At 47.2% G+C, this 17,091-nt stretch overlaps 2 protein-coding genes across 12 annotated transcripts in view; one reads left to right on the top strand and one right to left on the bottom strand.

The window, feature by feature from the left end:
* The window catches only part of LOC125941447 (zinc transporter ZIP3-like), a 24,713-nt gene extending 19,863 nt beyond the window's left edge, over positions 1-4,850 (top strand). The window contains exons 3-4 of the mRNA XM_049658659.1: positions 477-679; positions 3,992-4,850. Coding sequence (XP_049514616.1) covers positions 477-679; positions 3,992-4,525 — 737 coding nt within the window. The 3' untranslated portion in view covers positions 4,526-4,850. The remainder of the gene's footprint in view (positions 1-476; positions 680-3,991) is intronic.
* Positions 1-17,091, bottom strand: part of LOC119433205 (MYG1 exonuclease) — a 194,220-nt gene that overhangs the window by 9,102 nt on the left and 168,027 nt on the right. For 8 of the 11 annotated variants that reach the window (XM_049658663.1, XM_049658668.1, XM_049658666.1 and 5 more), the window contains 2 exons: positions 13,702-13,873; positions 6,451-6,782 (listed from right to left, as the gene is read on the bottom strand). In XM_049658663.1, the coding sequence (XP_049514620.1) occupies positions 13,708-13,873 (166 nt within the window). In that variant the 3' untranslated portion in view covers positions 6,451-6,782; positions 13,702-13,707. Of the gene's footprint in view, positions 1-6,449; positions 6,783-13,701; positions 13,874-17,091 lie in introns of those variants that run through there. The other 3 variants (XM_049658662.1, XM_037700358.2, XM_049658661.1) reach the window with 2 other exon arrangements.

The following is a 17,091-nucleotide window of genomic DNA, read 5'->3' on the forward strand; positions in this document are numbered from 1 at the left end:
CGTACAACGCATTCACTTGCGCAGACGGAATCATCATCTCTCGTGTTTCTCCACGTTGTTGGTTTACCAACAAATGGCACAGCGGTGTTTCCTGCCTACCACGTCCCGGCGCGCGCGCTTTGACAGCGGTTTTGCCGCTCAAAAGCTCCAATTACATGCTTGAAATGACCGCAAACTTCATTAACTCGAAACCCTGTCACGAAGTTACTTCGTTATATCGCGAAAACTGCACGGTTTTCAATGCAACAAACATCGGGAAATGAAAATAGTTCGTTACATCGCGATTTCCTTAAATCGAGGTTTCACTGTAGAAAGGTACGTTTTGCATAGCGCGAACCGTTGCATCGGGTAGGTACGGGTGGGCCGAGAACTGGGCGGTGTTAAACACGCTTGGCCTCTCCGGGAAATGCCATGCCTACTGCGCTACATTTCAGCTAGAACAAAGTTCTTTTTTTTTTTTTCCTGCTTCGCCGTAGAAGAGGATTCGCGACAGAACCGACAGCAGCCCTCCTACGCCGTTGCGACACGCTCCGAGCGTGGCGTCGACGCAGAGCCTTCGTACTGCGGCAGCGATGACGACACGGACGCCAATGGGCCCAGCGCCGCCTACCGCCTGGCGTTCACGGTGGGCGCCATGGCTGTCCACTCGGTCCTCGAAGGCCTCGCGCTCGGGCTCCAGGTACGACCTGCCGCCCTTGGCCACTGCGGTTATTCCGAAGAACGGAAGGGCATGCTCTATCCTCCAATTTAAAGGAACGACATACTCGGCGTGACAACCTAAGAATTAAGAACAAGCTCCACCCAAACACTGCACATACACACTTGCTTGCTTCACTTGCTTCCGAGTTCATCTTTGAAAGAGGGCTGCGCCAGCTGAAGCCTTCAAGAGTTCTTGCTCTGCTAATATAAATGCAAGGCTGATTGGTAGAAAAAGCTTGTTTCTAGGTAAAATATGTTACCTTTGGCTCAGTGCTGTTATCACTATCTCCCATAAAACTTACCAAAACATTCAGGTTTCATCCTAAAACCAGTGACACAAACATATGTCCGGGGAAATAAGTGCATACAGGAAAACAGAAAGCGCTTGACGTCACGAAAATGATTGAACGCAATTGGCTGGCGCTATCTACACAAACTTTTGAGTTGTACAGTGGTACATAAGCCGCTGCATTCGTAAGTTGTCACAGACTATGGAGAAGAATATTTTAGGTTGTCGTTATACCGACCTTTGTTTGCCATACTGACTAACCGGGGATTCTCGAGCGATCACTTTCAGGGACAAAATCACATTCCTGCGATTTTTGTGACAACACCGCACGGGCTCAGTTATAGCATCTTCGCACAGTTACAGAAATGCTGCCGGGTTTTTGTACTTCCATGCATTTGGCACCAAGTCCCGTGAAATATTGTGTAACTCGAAATCTGAAAGTGATTGCTCGAGAATAAATGCATTAGGTTGCAGGCAAGTGCACGCAGCAATGTAAAGTCGCTTATTTTCTGGTAAATCTATACTATTTCACATTCCCAATTATTCCAGTTTTTGGCGGATCCTGACGATTCCGAATTATTAGTCAGCGACTGTAGTAACTCACGTTTCTGCAATATGACAGCCCTTAATGTGAGGAAGGGGCCTAAGGAGCTATTCTGGACAGTCAAATTTCTCCTTGTAGGCGTTATTATCCAATTACTGCGAGTAATTGAAGATTACAACGTGGCGAATTTATCAGTGGCCAAAATAGCACCCCGAGCAAGTTGGGAGGCTCGAATGGGAGACAGTTGGCAACGCTGCTTAGCTATTCCCGCACCAGCTCTTCGTAACGTTGCAGATTTTTACAGCATCTGTTTCGGTCAAATTAATTGCTCAATGATAATGAAGGACTACATTGCAGTCTAAATGAAGCAGACTCAAGCTGGAAAGTTTTGATAACTTTTCCTCAGACAAAACGGCCCGCATACAAAAAACATGTACTTCAAAATCCGTGACGTCACAGCGACGTACCATGGCACCGTTTTAATGCAAAATTGAAAATTTGGCCTTTACGTTTTTCTGTAATGATCGTTTTCCAATCACATGAAGAAAATATGGTATGTATTAAAAAAAATACTGTTCCAGAACAAACTGATATGTGTAGCTCTTTAATGACCCGTCAATATCGCAAGAACTGATCCCACGCGGCAGATACAGCTGTGTACTGCATCCGTGACCAACGGCAGTGTGTTAGCATGACGTGACATACAGGTTGAAATGTCAGCGGCCAGCTCATTCTCTAGGGTTGGTAATATCGATGAATGATTAATTGATTAAATGTATCCCGCCAAACGATTATTCTTCATCAATGTCCACCTTTCATTTAATTGACTTATTCAATCAGACCTGTTTGATTAATTGTTCTTGAGAGTTTGACAGGAGTGGCGCGAAAATTTCTACATTGTACTGAAATGGCGACGCACGAACAGTGACCGTGCAGCTGTCGTAGAGCGATTGTTTTTCCCCCGAGTCCCGAGTGACGTGGAGCCGAGCGCTTCCCCTCACTTCCCCCACACTGCACACACCAACCGGAGTCAGAGGCTTGAAATGACTCGCAATTCAAGGCAACCCAGTCGTTGATCGTCGTGCCACTCCCAGTCCACTAAAGACGTGGCACAGCATGTGCACCGATTTGGAGCATTTGACATAGCGATGAAGTTAATGTTGATTTCAGCAAATCTGTACCGTCCGAGCATCTATTCTCGCATGTTGGATGTGCGTTCATTCAAAGAAGGTGTCGGTTTCACCCAAACATCCCAGCCAATCGACATTCCTTCGCTCTGTAAAAAAGAGCATGTGGGGTTTAAAATCTTAAACGAGTAACTCTTTTCCCTTGTGCATATTGCAATTTCTTGCATATTCCAGTTGGACTTCACATTTCACTTTTGCCATTTTTGTTATTTCTTGTTTAACTGTACTGTACAGATTCACTAGTGCCATGTATCTTATTTAATTCTGCACTAAGTGCCATTTTATAACATGTATTGTTTATCTTTTTCAAAAGCCACTAGTGCAAACTATATTTAGCCGTTAACAAGTTAAAGATTATCCTTTAACAAACGTTTATACACTTGTGTTTCAAACCTACAAAAGTAGGTAACTGTGTTTCAACATTTTTGTAAGTGCCCAGCAGAAATTTCGATTAATCAATTAATCGATGAAAAACCCTTTATTGAAAGTGATTAATCGATTAAAGGCTAAAAATGATGAATTATTGATTGTTAATGAAATAAAAACATTAATCGACCATCCCTATGATGCTCGCTGTTTATACTCTATTCTGTGAAAAGTGGTGGTTGCTGCGGTGCTAATAGCTTGAAGTCGAAACATACGTAACAAGTGTTCCAAGCGCTTTGCATCACACATGAGAAGGAGTGACCTCCTTGCCATCGATCCAGAAGTCCCCAGATGTCCTTTCACTAAGCAGTGACGACTGAGCCCATTTTCTTCCAAGCTCTTTTAATCACAGAAGCTGTATTTGAAACAGTACGGACACAACGTCTTAGACTTTTTTTTTTATTCTAACAGCTTTTTGAACAACCAGTCTTTTTCCAAAGAGGTGGTCATGTGGAAACAGAACAAAGAATGTTTTGGCACTCGCTCCAGCTTGCCGGTTTGTCTGCTGTGCTGCTAAAATGGGTTGTGCAAACAAGCAGCAGTATGGCATACGACTGAGTGCTAAAACGTCACAATGTTCACTTCTTCGGTATAGAACAAATGACTGATGTGTTTTATGCAATGACTGCATTTAGTGTATCTTCAAAGCAACCAAATATGATGCCATCTTTGCTCTGCTGTTTTCTGAACACTTCTGCAATGTTATTCTGTTCCGTTCCATCTAAATGTGCGCTGCAGTACTTATTAGTTTCATGTTCTTCCACGCTCATAAATGATGTTTTCAATTCAATTTAGTTGAAGACTGTCTACTGCTCATCATTGTTGCTGAATCAACTATCGATGCAGGACGACGCTATTAAGCTGGTGTGGCTCGTGGTCGGCGTATACATGCACAAGACGCTGGTGACAGTGGCCGTGGCTCTAAACGCGGCTGCCATGGAACACAGCTCCATCGTTGCTGCCAGTGCTGGGCTTTTGGTCGCCAGCACCGTGCCCGCTGGACAGGTAGGTGCATGCTTTGCACCACAGAGTGACCAGCCTCACTTATTACGCGCCGAGTTGGGCTTGCTATGCCAATTCTGGCAACTAACATATCATATGTCCGCTGCAACCGTCTCTATTAAGCCAACCCCCACAGAGGAAAAAAAACCATTAACTTTTGGCGTCTGCCACTCGGCAGTGGCCGTCCCGTCACCCGGCGTACAAAAACCATCTGTTCGCCTTCCACCTGCTCTCACCAGATATTTGAAACCCAGTGAACGTTGCCACTGGGACTGGTCAGAGCATGGCGGAGTACGTAGACCAATCGGACTGCAACACATAGGTTGGTTTCCCGTCAGTTGTTTACAACTGTTGCGATGTCAACTATGGCCGCTATAGAACACCGTTTTAAGGTCAGTTGCTTTATTTTGCATGTAAAAAACATTGGTTTAGGTGCATTTTTGCTTTCTGTTTTGTTTAGCCAATGTCACTTTCAGTCGTCTGACCATACAAAATTATGTACGTTCGCCTATGCAAAAATCTGTCTCGAAACTTCACTCCATGGAGGTCGGCCTTAATGAGGCAGTATACCAGACTCGACACATTTTCTCAGCTCGATGGTTGCAAGCCTTTGAAGTGGAAGATTCTATACTCTCCAAGACAAATGCTCATGGAAACTTTTCTGTTAGACAATAATAGTTCCTGTTCGTATCAATAGATTAGTTGTTCCTCTCCCTTCACCCTCATAATGATGTAGCACTTGAATAAAAGCTGGTGTTGGCTGGACCAACACAAGATTGTGTGAACGTATGCATCTAAACTCATCAAAATGCTGCCCGCTTTTCAACAGGAAATAGCAACTGTACAACAAATAGCTGTCATTGCTCGACTCAGAGCCAATCCCCTTCTATCTGTACCTCGATGCCCCTTACTGGAAAGTATCTTATGCCCATCACATTAAGAACCTTAATCATGGTTAAACTAACTATAGTTACTGCTGACCACGATTTGCCATGTAGCTAGCAGCCACGCAATGCTTGAAATGGCAACACGCCTATTTGTCGTACCTTTGATCTGTTAGTTTTCTACTTTGGACACATAGAGAGTGAATGCACATTTGATTAGGTAGGGTGCAAATAAGGCAAATACTGCCAAATGAATAGCGGTGTCTCGACTTTTTTTCTGCATCTTATTTCATCCAACCCGCTGGATAATTCTATCAATGTCACCTGTCCCATCAGGGTCAAATTAACAGAAGCCAACTGTATTTCACAATTCAACTCAAAAACCTGCTACGTACACTTACTGGATTCTCCTTTTAAATGCTACCAATTTACTAAAAATTGCTTTAGTAGTTGCCTGACAAGAGGGTTTCGACTAATGGCGAATTCCATTGGGAGAACAGGAGCACTCAAAAGCACGCTGAAAGTGCTCGTTCCAGAGGCGACGTGTTTCAGTGGTCGAACAGGAGTGGGAGAGCCGTCATCCAGTGGTAGAACAAGAGCAGTTTCGCTGCGCCGAGAGCAGCCGGAAGCAGCCGGGACTGCTCTCGCCTGAAAAGCGGAGTACGGAGGAAGTCACGTGACTTAAACCGTCAGATCCTCCTCATTTCTGTTTATTTTGCTTCAGCCGGCGCGCGCGGCGGCAATGGCGGCAACCAAGCGTAGTTGGTGTTTTGGCACCGCTGTTTTTGACGTCGGTGATACGAGCGAGGTTCGCAGCGATTTAGCGACAGATCCTGGCGTTTCTAGTCCGCCTTGCTTCTCGTTGGATGCGCGGGGGACAGCGGCAGCAAAGCGTCTTCGCCTTGCTGAAGTGCTTGAGACGCTCGACGGTGACAGCAGCGAAAGCTGCTGGAGCTCAACTTCAGATTCAAGTTGCAGTTTCAGATGATCTTCGCAGGCGGAAACGTTGTGGGATGCGTCGGCGCTGCACAAAAGTATGTAGTACGTGGCCGCAAACGGTGACAGCGCTACGCCCGACAGATTACAAGACGATCACGCGTGTTTTTCCGCTCTCCTGCCGAGAATGGGGGGACGTCGATTGCTTTAGTCACATGGTACATTTCTCCTCACACGTCCCCCTCCCACCTGCTCTCCGAATGCACGCCGTATTCCAGTGGCGGGTCGAGTGTCCCTGCTCTGACTGCGCTGTCACCCGACTCCGCACTGCGCGGCGCCCTGCTCCTGTTCTCCCAATGGAATTCGCCATAAGTGAACAGTGAAATCAGAGTTGACCTCGAGAAAGCAAATCTACAAAAGAATGATGGCTATTGGTGTCAAGGCAGACTGTTGCACGTAAATGCATGGCTACTGATGGCAACAAGAATGTGATAAGCTTTTTTGTTTTATTCCCATCAGTCAGTGAACAAATGTAAACAATGACTTATGACCAACATGAGACTTTTGCAAACCCTCTTTTTTTTATCTGCACAGATGGCTGGGCTATTGATGGGCCGGCAGATTGGCACACTGACCAAGGCCTTTGTCCAGGCATTGGCCGCAGGCACTTTCTTCCACGTCACCTTCCTGGAAGTCCTGCCGCCCAAGATGAATCGGCCGCAGGACCGCATCTTCAAGGTCACCTTCATGATCATCGGCTTTGCCCTCATCGCCACGGCCAACATCACCTCGAGCCACATAGCCTTGGCCTATGCCTGAAGAGAAAAAAGCACGACTCAAATGAAGCGATATTTATTTTGTTCCACAGTGTGCCTCCTGTCCAGTGCAAACAAGATGCCCGGGTTTAAGGAATGTGGAGACTTGGAAGATGGTTTTATGGCCCAAAAGCGACAAGGGTAGCACGACTCAAATGAAGCGATATTTATTTTGTTCCACAGTGTGCCTCCTGTCCAGTGCAAACAAGATGCCCGGGTTTAAGGAATGTGGAGACTTGGAAGATTGTTTTATGGCCCAAAAGCGACAAGGGTTATAATGTGCCAGCCACAAGGCACGATAGAAATATTACTACAGTAAAAGCTTGTTAATTTCAACAGCACTCTGTTAAGCCAGTTGAAACAAATTCGAACTACCGTATTTATTCGAACCTAGGCCGATAGTCTTTTTTTCAAATACTAATCATATACAAAACACCAGGGTCGGCTTAGATTCGAGGATTTTTAAAAATGCCCCAGTTTTTAACAAACGCATGTTCATGCACAATATGTTAGCCAACAGTACCAGGTATGAAAGTATGCAGGATTGTTTTCACTGTTAAATTATGAAAATTTCAATTTAACCAAATCAGTTCTGCAGAAATCCGCAAGGTAGAGAAGTTCGATGAAAGAGAGAGAGAAAAGAAAAACTGTCATTCACCCGAGAGTAGCACGAACCTACTAAGTTCCGCATAACTGATTTACTATGTTCAGTGTGTCTGTGCGTTAAGTTATCGATTAATTTCGTCTCGCGCTGCCATCCACCAGCCTCTCGGTTAGCTCAGATGCTAGAGTGACTGCCCCAGAAAGGCACCAGTCCCAGGTACAAACCTCAGACCAGGACAAAATTTTCGTTGTCTACCAAGCTTTCTTTCCGAGACACCTGTATGGGTTTCCTTTATAGCTTTACGCTACTCTCGTAGTGGATGACTGTGTTCTTTTTCATCAACTCTGGCTTCCTTAATGGTGTATGCTGCTGCAAGAACTACCAATAAATTCAGGTTTAACTATGCAACAGGCAAACTGTGACTGGTTAGAGCACAACATACTGCCTTCAGCCCGTTAGACTGATTTAATGCAAAATTCACTGACGAGCTGTGCAAGTGCACATAGTGTGACAAAATTTTGAAACCTCTGGTGTGGTTAACTTGCCCAGAAGCAAGCATGTGGACTTCCACTCACAATGAAATCGCAGAAAATTAAACAGTCACTCATTCATTCAATCAATCAATCAAAATAAAATCATGAGGTTTAAACAGACATTAAAGTGAAACACTAAATTAGCTGAGACGAATAAAGTATCCTTGAAAATTCTATTTTCATTGATTTCCCAGTAAAAGGTCAATCAGAAAAAAAAAAAAGGTCGAAGGTACATTTTCAAATTTTTAGCCGGAACTATAGCCTGTGACATTACAGGTTTTAAAGTACACTACAGACAACTTATAATGTAACCGCTTATAGTGCAGAACTGGCTACAACGCGGCATTTTCTGACTCCCGTTTACCCTCTCATAGAACTCTTTGTATATGCATACTGCTTGCAGTTCAGCTGTGCGAGACGAAATACTGGTTATAATGAGGCTTCGGCGGGAAAATCCTGCTGACAAGCACGGTAGTGAGCACGTTTCTCAACGAGGTGTGCCTGCCGACGGGAGAGGAGAGCAACGAGGGCGATGCGGAGAAGGAGCATGAGACGCGGAGCAAATGAACGAACAAACAAAAGAGAAGAAAAGGCGGAGGCAGTGCAATGTGGGCGTGCGGTGGTTGCCTAGGCAACGGAGAAGCCTTTTTCTCAGCTGCTTATCAGTGGTGCGCTTTGCACTGAAAGCGGCTTCTGTTTCTGTGCACCCGTTGCGATGCATGTCGTGAAGTGCAGATATCAAGCATGTGACGCTGTCAGTTTAACTCTTTCCCTATCATGGGGAAAATAGGTGTTTTTTATACAGTCGAATCTCGATAATTCGAACTCGTAGGGGCCCGAAAATTTGTTCGAATTAAAAGAAGTTCGAATGAACTGAAGGACGTATTTTTGAAGTATTCGAGCACCATAGCAAGATGAACGAACGGTGCGAGTCGCGCAATTTCGCGGTGCGCAAGCGCATAGCGAGTTGCACCTACGCCGGCCAACGCTCGTTTCCCGATAATGGCAGAAAACGAAATTTCAGGGAGTGGACGGCGCCGACATGGCGACAGGCGCTCGCGCTCGCGGTGACCATCGAAGGTGAAGGAGGAGGGCGGCAGGAAAGCGGATTCGGCCTCGGCAACTGTGCCGCTTCGGTGGCTCCCCTCGCCCTCTTTCTCAACTCCCTCGCAGCTCCCTCATCTTCGACTGCTCCGTGCGCGCCCGCTGGCACCGCCGGTTCGGTGCAGATTAGCCTCCTTGAAGTTACGTTTTCTGTTGTTATCAAGAAGCGAGCATTTGCCGGCGTGGGTGCCAACCCCGCCGGTCCAGCCGGCCCGGCGCCACCTTAGGGTACGGCCACGCTAGCGGCAAAAAACGCACACGTCATGCCACAAGCGGCAAGTTTCTGTGCGTGAACGCCTTGCCGCGAGGCCACCGTGCATGGCACGCGCGCTTCGCCGCACGGTAGCGCGATAAGATCTCCCGCGCTCTCCGAACGCGCGAGCAACACCGGGAGCGCTCGTTGTTTCATGCGAGAGACGACGATCGTCGATTGAAAACTCGGCGCGGACCGGCGGCGGTCCGGTTGTGATGGCTCCATGACGTCACCCTCGTCGCTGATTGGTTCATCTCGCGGCACGCGGCATTTGCCGCAGAAATGAGTCTCGAATCCACTTCGCGCGGCACGCCGTGAAACCCCCAATTCCTGCCGCTTTTGCCGCTAGCGTGGCCGTACCGTTAGGCCGCTCCCTGAAGTTTTGTTTTCTGCTCTTATCGGGAAGTGCGCGTTTGCCGGCGTGGGCAGTTCGTTGGCCGGACTGGGCCTCCGCCGCTGCATGAAGGGGTCTCCCCTTAAGCTTTTGCTCTATGGCGGTGTCGGAGCAATGCAGGTCGGAGGCGCCGCCGCGTTATTCGGTGCGCTGCTGAGAGCATTGTAGGTCCGCGGTATGTTCGACTTAACCGTTGCAAATGCTTTCGCGTTAGAATTACCGAGCGTTTTCGCCCATTGAAATACACATAACTTTGACGGGACCGGAGCGTCAGTTCGAATAAACCGGCGGTTCGAATTAAGCGTGTTCGAATTAACGAGATTCGACTGTATGTTACGGCAGGTGTCTTTTCTGAATGAACTACTGCAATCAATATTTAATGTAATACATAAACAGAAAGCAAAATGAATGCACTTTTCACGCATTATTTTCACGCACTATTTTTGTTAACGAGATGTGTGTCATAAAAAAAAGATATAAATTGTTAAAATCAAGATTGTGCGATAAAATTGAACAAAGTTTGTTAAGACATGCTTGTATATACTAAAAAAAAATTACGAAAATTATGAGATATACAAAATCTATTGCCGTCTATTTGGCACTATCTCCGAGAAAATAAAAATTTTTGCACTGAACAGGTATTCCGCGACAAAAATTTAACTGCAAGCATTACAGTTGGGCGTGCTGGGTTGCGGCCGCCGGTGTACTAGACTGGTTTGCGTTGTCGTCGCTTTCATACTAAAATCCACTGAAATGTCAGCGTCTTCTGACTCACTGCTATTTGATGTATCGATAAGATCAGCAGCAGGGGCAGCGAAATCGCGACATCTGCAATCTCCGAAAGCGCACGTGCCGTTTCTGGAGCCGGACATCTTTTCGTTCTCTTTTGACGATCGCAAAATTTCAAAGCGCGTTTAAAAATCACTGCCTCGCGGGAAAGAAGCTAACTGCTTTCGAAAACTAAAATATAGTTCTCATCCTTCACAGTCTGATAGCGCAGTCTGTCCGTGAGCGGGGCGGAAGGTCTCGAAAGCGGCGTTTCAAACCATCGATAGAGGCCTAACGATGTCCAATGGGCCCAGTACGGAAAGAGTTAAGCAGTGTGCCACAAATTTAGTTTGGAGCTACAGTCACCGACCAATAAATCGGACACCGATAATCCGGACATGCTCGGTAATTCAGAGAGCTTCGTGGCAAGGCCAATGGCCCCGTAGGCTTAATGTGTAAAGACGACCAATATTTTGGACAGCCGCCAGCTCTACATTTGATCATCCGGACTCCGTCCGTGACTGTAGCGTACGCGGATTCTGCCGCCATTATCTCCTATGGCAACCTCGATGAACAAAGTATGGCCTCAGAGATGCAAAAGATGAAGTATGACCTCAGAGACTACACATAAAATGGTAATCTCTGAGGCCTTGTCTCGATCACAGCACTACAGCTCAGATTAAATTACAAATGCTAATCTTGGAGGCTTTGCCTGAATTGTGAGTTTGCATCAACATTGCAATCATCACATCCTATTCTGGCATCTCAGCGCATCGCCCGCTCTCGCCATTCTGTTTGTTTAGTTGGCATTCCAGACAGTGCTCAGCTGTCTCCAAGAAGTCTTTCTAGTTATCGACAGGCCGCGTCAAATGGCACCAACAGTCCCCTCGCAGTCTGAATGACCCCGACTCCGCAACTGAAGAGCCTGAACTTCCGCCTACCACAACGAGCTCAAATGCGGACATCATTGATGACCTAGGCTGCGATGTGCAGATTCCTGCCGCCGTTACATTTGAAGACGAAATAATGACGAAATAATTGAGCAAGTTCTCCCACCGTCAAACAGCGACTCTAACTTGGATGATGATCTGCCAGGTGGATCTGACTCAAGCCTTTGCAGTCCTTGCATCAGTGTACAGCAACAACAGAAAACCGGCAGAAATACAGGCGTACTTGGTTGCACTTAAGCGGAAGTGTGTGCAGCAACGAATCGACCACTTCTTCCTTGCACAGGGGCATTAAAACGTAAATAAAATGATCTTTTTCGGGCACATTATTTTTTTTCTGACATTCGATACATCGGACTTATTTACGTTCCCCGTGAAGTCCGAATTATCGGTCGTCGACTGTATCACGCTTTAAGTGCACTTGTGAGCTTCTGCTGTTTGTAACAATGTGCGCACGTACAAACTTGGTAGGCATTCGTAGTAGTTGCCTCGGCTGATCGCCCGAGGAACCGAACTCCGCTTCGTACGCGTTGCTGTCAGTTCAGCCCGTGATCACATGCGCTGTCTCTACGTAATCGTCTACGGGTATGAACATATCAAGGGCAAACTTCCCGCGACGACATGCCACCTGGCACCCCCACCGGCTAGGCCTAACCAGCGTGCCTTTTTGGTGAACAAAGTTGTGGTTTGGTGCCGAGTCAACAAAATTTGGAGGACGCTTAAGCTTCGCCTTCAAGAGTGGAACGCGATAGCATTCAAAGATCCTTGACTGTTTCTCACACTTCCCAGCAACTGCAGCTTATGTAACCGTAATGTTTACCGGGAAACGCTGGCGGTGAACACTGTGCACGAAGGCGCGCTTTCTGGTGGAAACGCGGCCTCTTTCGTGGGCCGGCCTGCTTTTATTGTTTGCACCTTTAATATTTCAGCCTGAGAACATTTAGCATAAAAGGCATGTGCTGTCGGTGTTTTATTTCATGACAATTGTTTGTGGGCTGTCACTCTCAAATTTCCGAGGAATAACTTTGTAAAGAATGCAAGACAAAGTGTGAGCAACTTTAGTGGTAAAATATATTTGGAGGGCCTGCGTAGTTGGGGATGATTTTCTCGGCCACGGGCGGCAATGCCGACGCCGACGCCGGATTTTCTGTGACACGGGGCCCTAAACGCTATCGCGTTAAAATGCGTTGCAATGGCTGTATGGTACATAGAAAGCGGAGGAACCACCTTGATAACGAAAGTGAGGGCATGGGCAACACTCGAATGGCGGCGACTTGGTCTGCAGGTCGCCATGTTTTTGACATCGTGCATACGCCGATCAGTTGAGACAGATTAGACACTGTATCGAATGAGACACTGTACCGCGCCTGAAATTTTGGTCGCCGTTGTTTTTTAACAAATTATTATTACTTTGTCTGCTTCATGCAAAGATTGCAGGTACTTGGACATTAACCTTTGAAAATTTGTAAATTTAAACGGATGCAAAACTCCCAGTCACACGCTTTGATTATAGGATACGCGCGGCTGCTTGGTCTACATGTTTTACACATGTGCAGGCCTTGAAAATCATTGTTTTGGTTATAGTGCGGTACCGCTTATAGTGCGGATATTCGCGACTCTGGCGTCTTACGTTATAAGCGGTCTACACTGTATTTTTTTTCCACTTCTTTTTGTGTGTAATGCTTGCCCTGTGGCATAGACGTTTATTTAAATAAAAGTGTAAGTGTGAAGACCCTCTTCATGCAGAAATTGCAGCAGTAGCTTAATGAAGTTGTCCACTAGCCAACGCTGTAACTTTCTTTATATTGTTTAAATATTTTGCCATGAGTACACACCTTTATTTAGTAAACTTTTTTAATGATGATGTACTTTTAAACGCAGAGCGCACAAGCAGCAGTAATCTTGGAGCAGCAGAGACTGACAAACAACAAACAGTTTTTAGATCACGACTAGTTCAGTGAGTTCGCTGTTGCCGATGCTTCAGGAACTCATCCGCATAAACATGTCCTGCGCAAGTACCCTTTTGGCATATGGCGTCTGGTGTTGCCCAAAGTGGGTGGTGCAGGTATAATCACATTTCCTTTTTGGTATGCACTTAGTGCAATCATGCTCCAACGTATCTATCAACATGTTTGAAATTTTTCGATAACAGAAGTCACTTTTCGTAAATCTCGGTGCAACATTCGTATAATCTTAAAACGAGTCCCCATTTGTAAACTTCACGGAAAACCCCCGAGAATCGGCAGCTACGCAGCCTGCAAAGACCTGTTTCCTGGGCACCCAAGACCTTCCTCGTAGCAAAAACGATTCACGTACCTGTGGCTATGCAGTGGCCTTGAGTGTTCGCGTAGCCATCTCAAGAGCGCCTTCCTTTGTCTTGTGGCCACCGATGAAGCCACTGGAGTGGACAAAGATGCAGCCATCAATGCCGCTCACTTTCGACAGCTCCTCATCCCGCACTCCTCGCCACTTCTCTGGAAGGAACACCCTGCAGGGAGGGGGGCACAGAAGGGTCACTTGGAGGGGCTTGGCAACACTTACTGAACATGGTAAACATGCAGCAAAGTCATAACTACGGTGGCCAACATTTCAGTGGACGGAAGTCTGAACAAAGAGAGAGAGGGGAGGGGACAATTTTGTGGCTGCAGGTTATTAGAAGAAGTGACGAAGGTCAAAGTCCAACTTTTAAAAAAATTTCTAAGTTTATACGGCCGATAAAACTACTATCCTTACTACGTATAGCTGGCTACTAATTTGCTATCCCAACTGATGCTTCACCTTTCGGGCGGAACTGTCTTTTATTGAGCAACTTTAAAATAGCTCGTCAGTTTTCGCTGAACATTCTTTTTTTGATAGTTCGTAAACAAGTTCTTTTGAAAGTTAAAGAAAAGTCGCAGTTTCGCCCGGAAGCATTGATTGCAGTAGCAAATTAGTGAACAGCTATACAAAGCAAGGATAGTAGTTCTATCGGCCATGTAAACTTGTAAACATAGTAACTATGCATACTAACTAAAAATAAGTAAAATGCATACTAACTAAATTAACAAGCATGGTGTCACTTTGCACACAAGCAAACATGAACGCATCTCACTCGATGACCGCGGAAACTGGCTGTCAGAACGCTGGAGTGAGTCAGCGCGGCAGCAGCAGTGAGTGAATTGAGCTTCGTGCCGGCGCTCGCATCAACGTGATCTTAGCCGCGAAAACATAGAAAGGGCGGCCTCTGCCCCTGCCGCGGATGGCTTTCTAGATAGAGCCGCATGGCCGGGCGCTCGCGGCGCAGAACCCCCCCCCCCCACTTCCCCCGAAGCCTTCTGGCCCGGTGGGAGTGCACAGCCGCAGTAAAGAGTGGCTCCTTCAATTCTCTACCCTCCCTCAGGAACGTTTGTGTGATGATTGCGCTTGCTTCCCGCCCTTATGTGCGTGAGCCGCGATTGCCAGCTCACAGCGTATGACATGCTGCGACGATTTTATCGCCCGTGTACTTTATACAGAACCTCACGACGACGACGACGGTGGAATTTCGCCTAGAGTGCCCATATGATTGCTATCTCAATAAAATGAGGTCAAGAATTCCGAAACAAGAGAACACTGTAGAGCAGCGTGACACGAGTGATACGACTGGCGGACGAGGGCAGGCACTTCGTTCAGCCACGTGACCGCGTGAACATCTCGCTTGAAAAGCCAACCAAAACAAGTGCGAGCGAAAGCTGATGCAAGCAGACGATACTTGCTGTGGGAGGGATCGGTCCAGGACCGATCCCTCCCACAGCAAGAAAAACCCGATTCGCGGCAGCTTGTGTGGCACACGTTTTTCCGCAAGTGTCGCCAGCCCTTAACACATTGTTTGTGGGTTGTTGGAATGTCAGTTGATCTAGTACACATGAATATAAAGCTACGAATTTCAGAAATACTAGTTTGCAGTCCTATCATCCAATTTCATGTGAAATCGCGATAGTATCAACCGCAAGAAAATACATTGCTTCTAAAAAAAGTATTCTCCCGAAAAGCGTATTACGCAGAATCGTATCAATAAGGATTGCGTGACTATCTTGTTCTATGGAGTTCTATGGGAGGTTAAACGGGAGTCGGAAAAGGTCGCGTTGTAGCCAGTTCTTCACTATAAACGGTTAAATTATAAGTGGTCTATACAGTGGAATCTCGATGATACGATCACGGCTAATACGAATTTCCGGATGATACGAATTTTTCTGCGGTCCCGGCCGAGCCCCATTACTTTGCAACGTGCTAGAGAACGGTTGTTACGAATCGATTTTCGACCCGCGTCGGTTGATACGAATAAACGCCGCCCCACCGACGGGCGCGAAAGGGAACAGCGCGCAGTCACAGACGCGGCGCCGGACAGCGCGGCAGCCGCGACTTTGCGGGACGAATTTGAAGCGGTGGCGCTTTTGTTGCTTTTCATGCTTTTCTTGTCTCTTCGCTCGCTGCGGCGGCCGCGCTTCTCCACGCGCGGCCGCCGCAGCAAGCGAAGGTTCGTGTGATCTATCGCTGCAACGGAAACTGAGCGGCGTAAGCACAGCACATACAAAGGTCAAAGCCGTGTGGAGATCGCTTTCAAGATACGGTGCGCACGGACAACACCGACCGCCGGCACGGGCGCAAAGTACAAAAACGCATTTGTTGGCAGAGTAAGAGCCCCCACTCCCTCCCTCCCGCGCTACCTTCCCGCTTTGCTCCTTTCGCGTGGGGAGATTGCGTCGCCAGTTACCCTTGCGCTCGGTTGCAAGCATTTGGCGCAGCAGCACAGCGTCGTCCCCCCCTCCCTCCCTTCCATACCCCCACGGCCTTTCGCACAACGGAAGCTGTGTTTGCTCTCCGCTGTGCGTTTGCTGTCCGTGAAGGCGCGCGTCCCCCGTGCGATTTCGCTCGCACATACGGCGCGCGGTGACGACTTTATCGCCCTTGGACTCGTGCTCCACGTCTCATGCTTCTCCTCCGCATCGCCCTCGTTGATCTTCTCTCCCATCGGTGGGCGCACCTCGTGCTCGCTACCGCCCTTATCGGCGAGATTTTCCCGCGGAAGCCGCAATTTCGTCTCACGCGGCTGCACTGTAAGCGGCATGCGTATAAATGCCGCTCTATGGGAGGGTAAACGGGAGTCGGAAAAGGCCGCGTTGTAGCCAGTTCTGCACTACAAACGGTTACGTTATATGTGGTCTATACTGTAAATGCTTTTTACGTACGTGTGCCTGAGTGAGTTCACCTCTCGACTCTTTAATTTAGCTAGTTTTAATTGTGTTTCGATGATACGAATTTCGGCTAATACAAATTTTTTTCGTGACCCCGTGAGATTCGTATCATCGAGATTCCACTGTACTGTAGTGGACCTCGTTGTATAGAAACATTACATAGAAAGTTCTCCTTTCCAGTTTTCCTCCAAAATATAGAAGGGTTTTTCTAGCTTTATGGGCAGGTGAGTTTTGCAGGTTATCGTCAGCTAGTAAAGATCAATCTGTGCGACAGACAAAGTGCGGAACGCACATCACGTGACTCGATCACTGCTTCGCATGTGACCATCGTTGGCGTTCTGAGGGTCGATCTGCGGTTGCATCGATGGAGAAGAGCAGGGGCATTTTTGTCCGGTTCAGCGTCGTTTACTATCTGCCAAAGGTTCTGAAATAGCGAGGGCCATAGCAAGCTTGCGAGGCACCCCCTCCTTTTTGTGTCCATGCGCCATCTACG

The sequence above is a fragment of the Dermacentor silvarum genome, chromosome 11 (assembly GCF_013339745.2).
Source record: "Dermacentor silvarum isolate Dsil-2018 chromosome 11, BIME_Dsil_1.4, whole genome shotgun sequence".
Classification (NCBI taxonomy): domain Eukaryota; kingdom Metazoa; phylum Arthropoda; class Arachnida; order Ixodida; family Ixodidae; genus Dermacentor; species Dermacentor silvarum.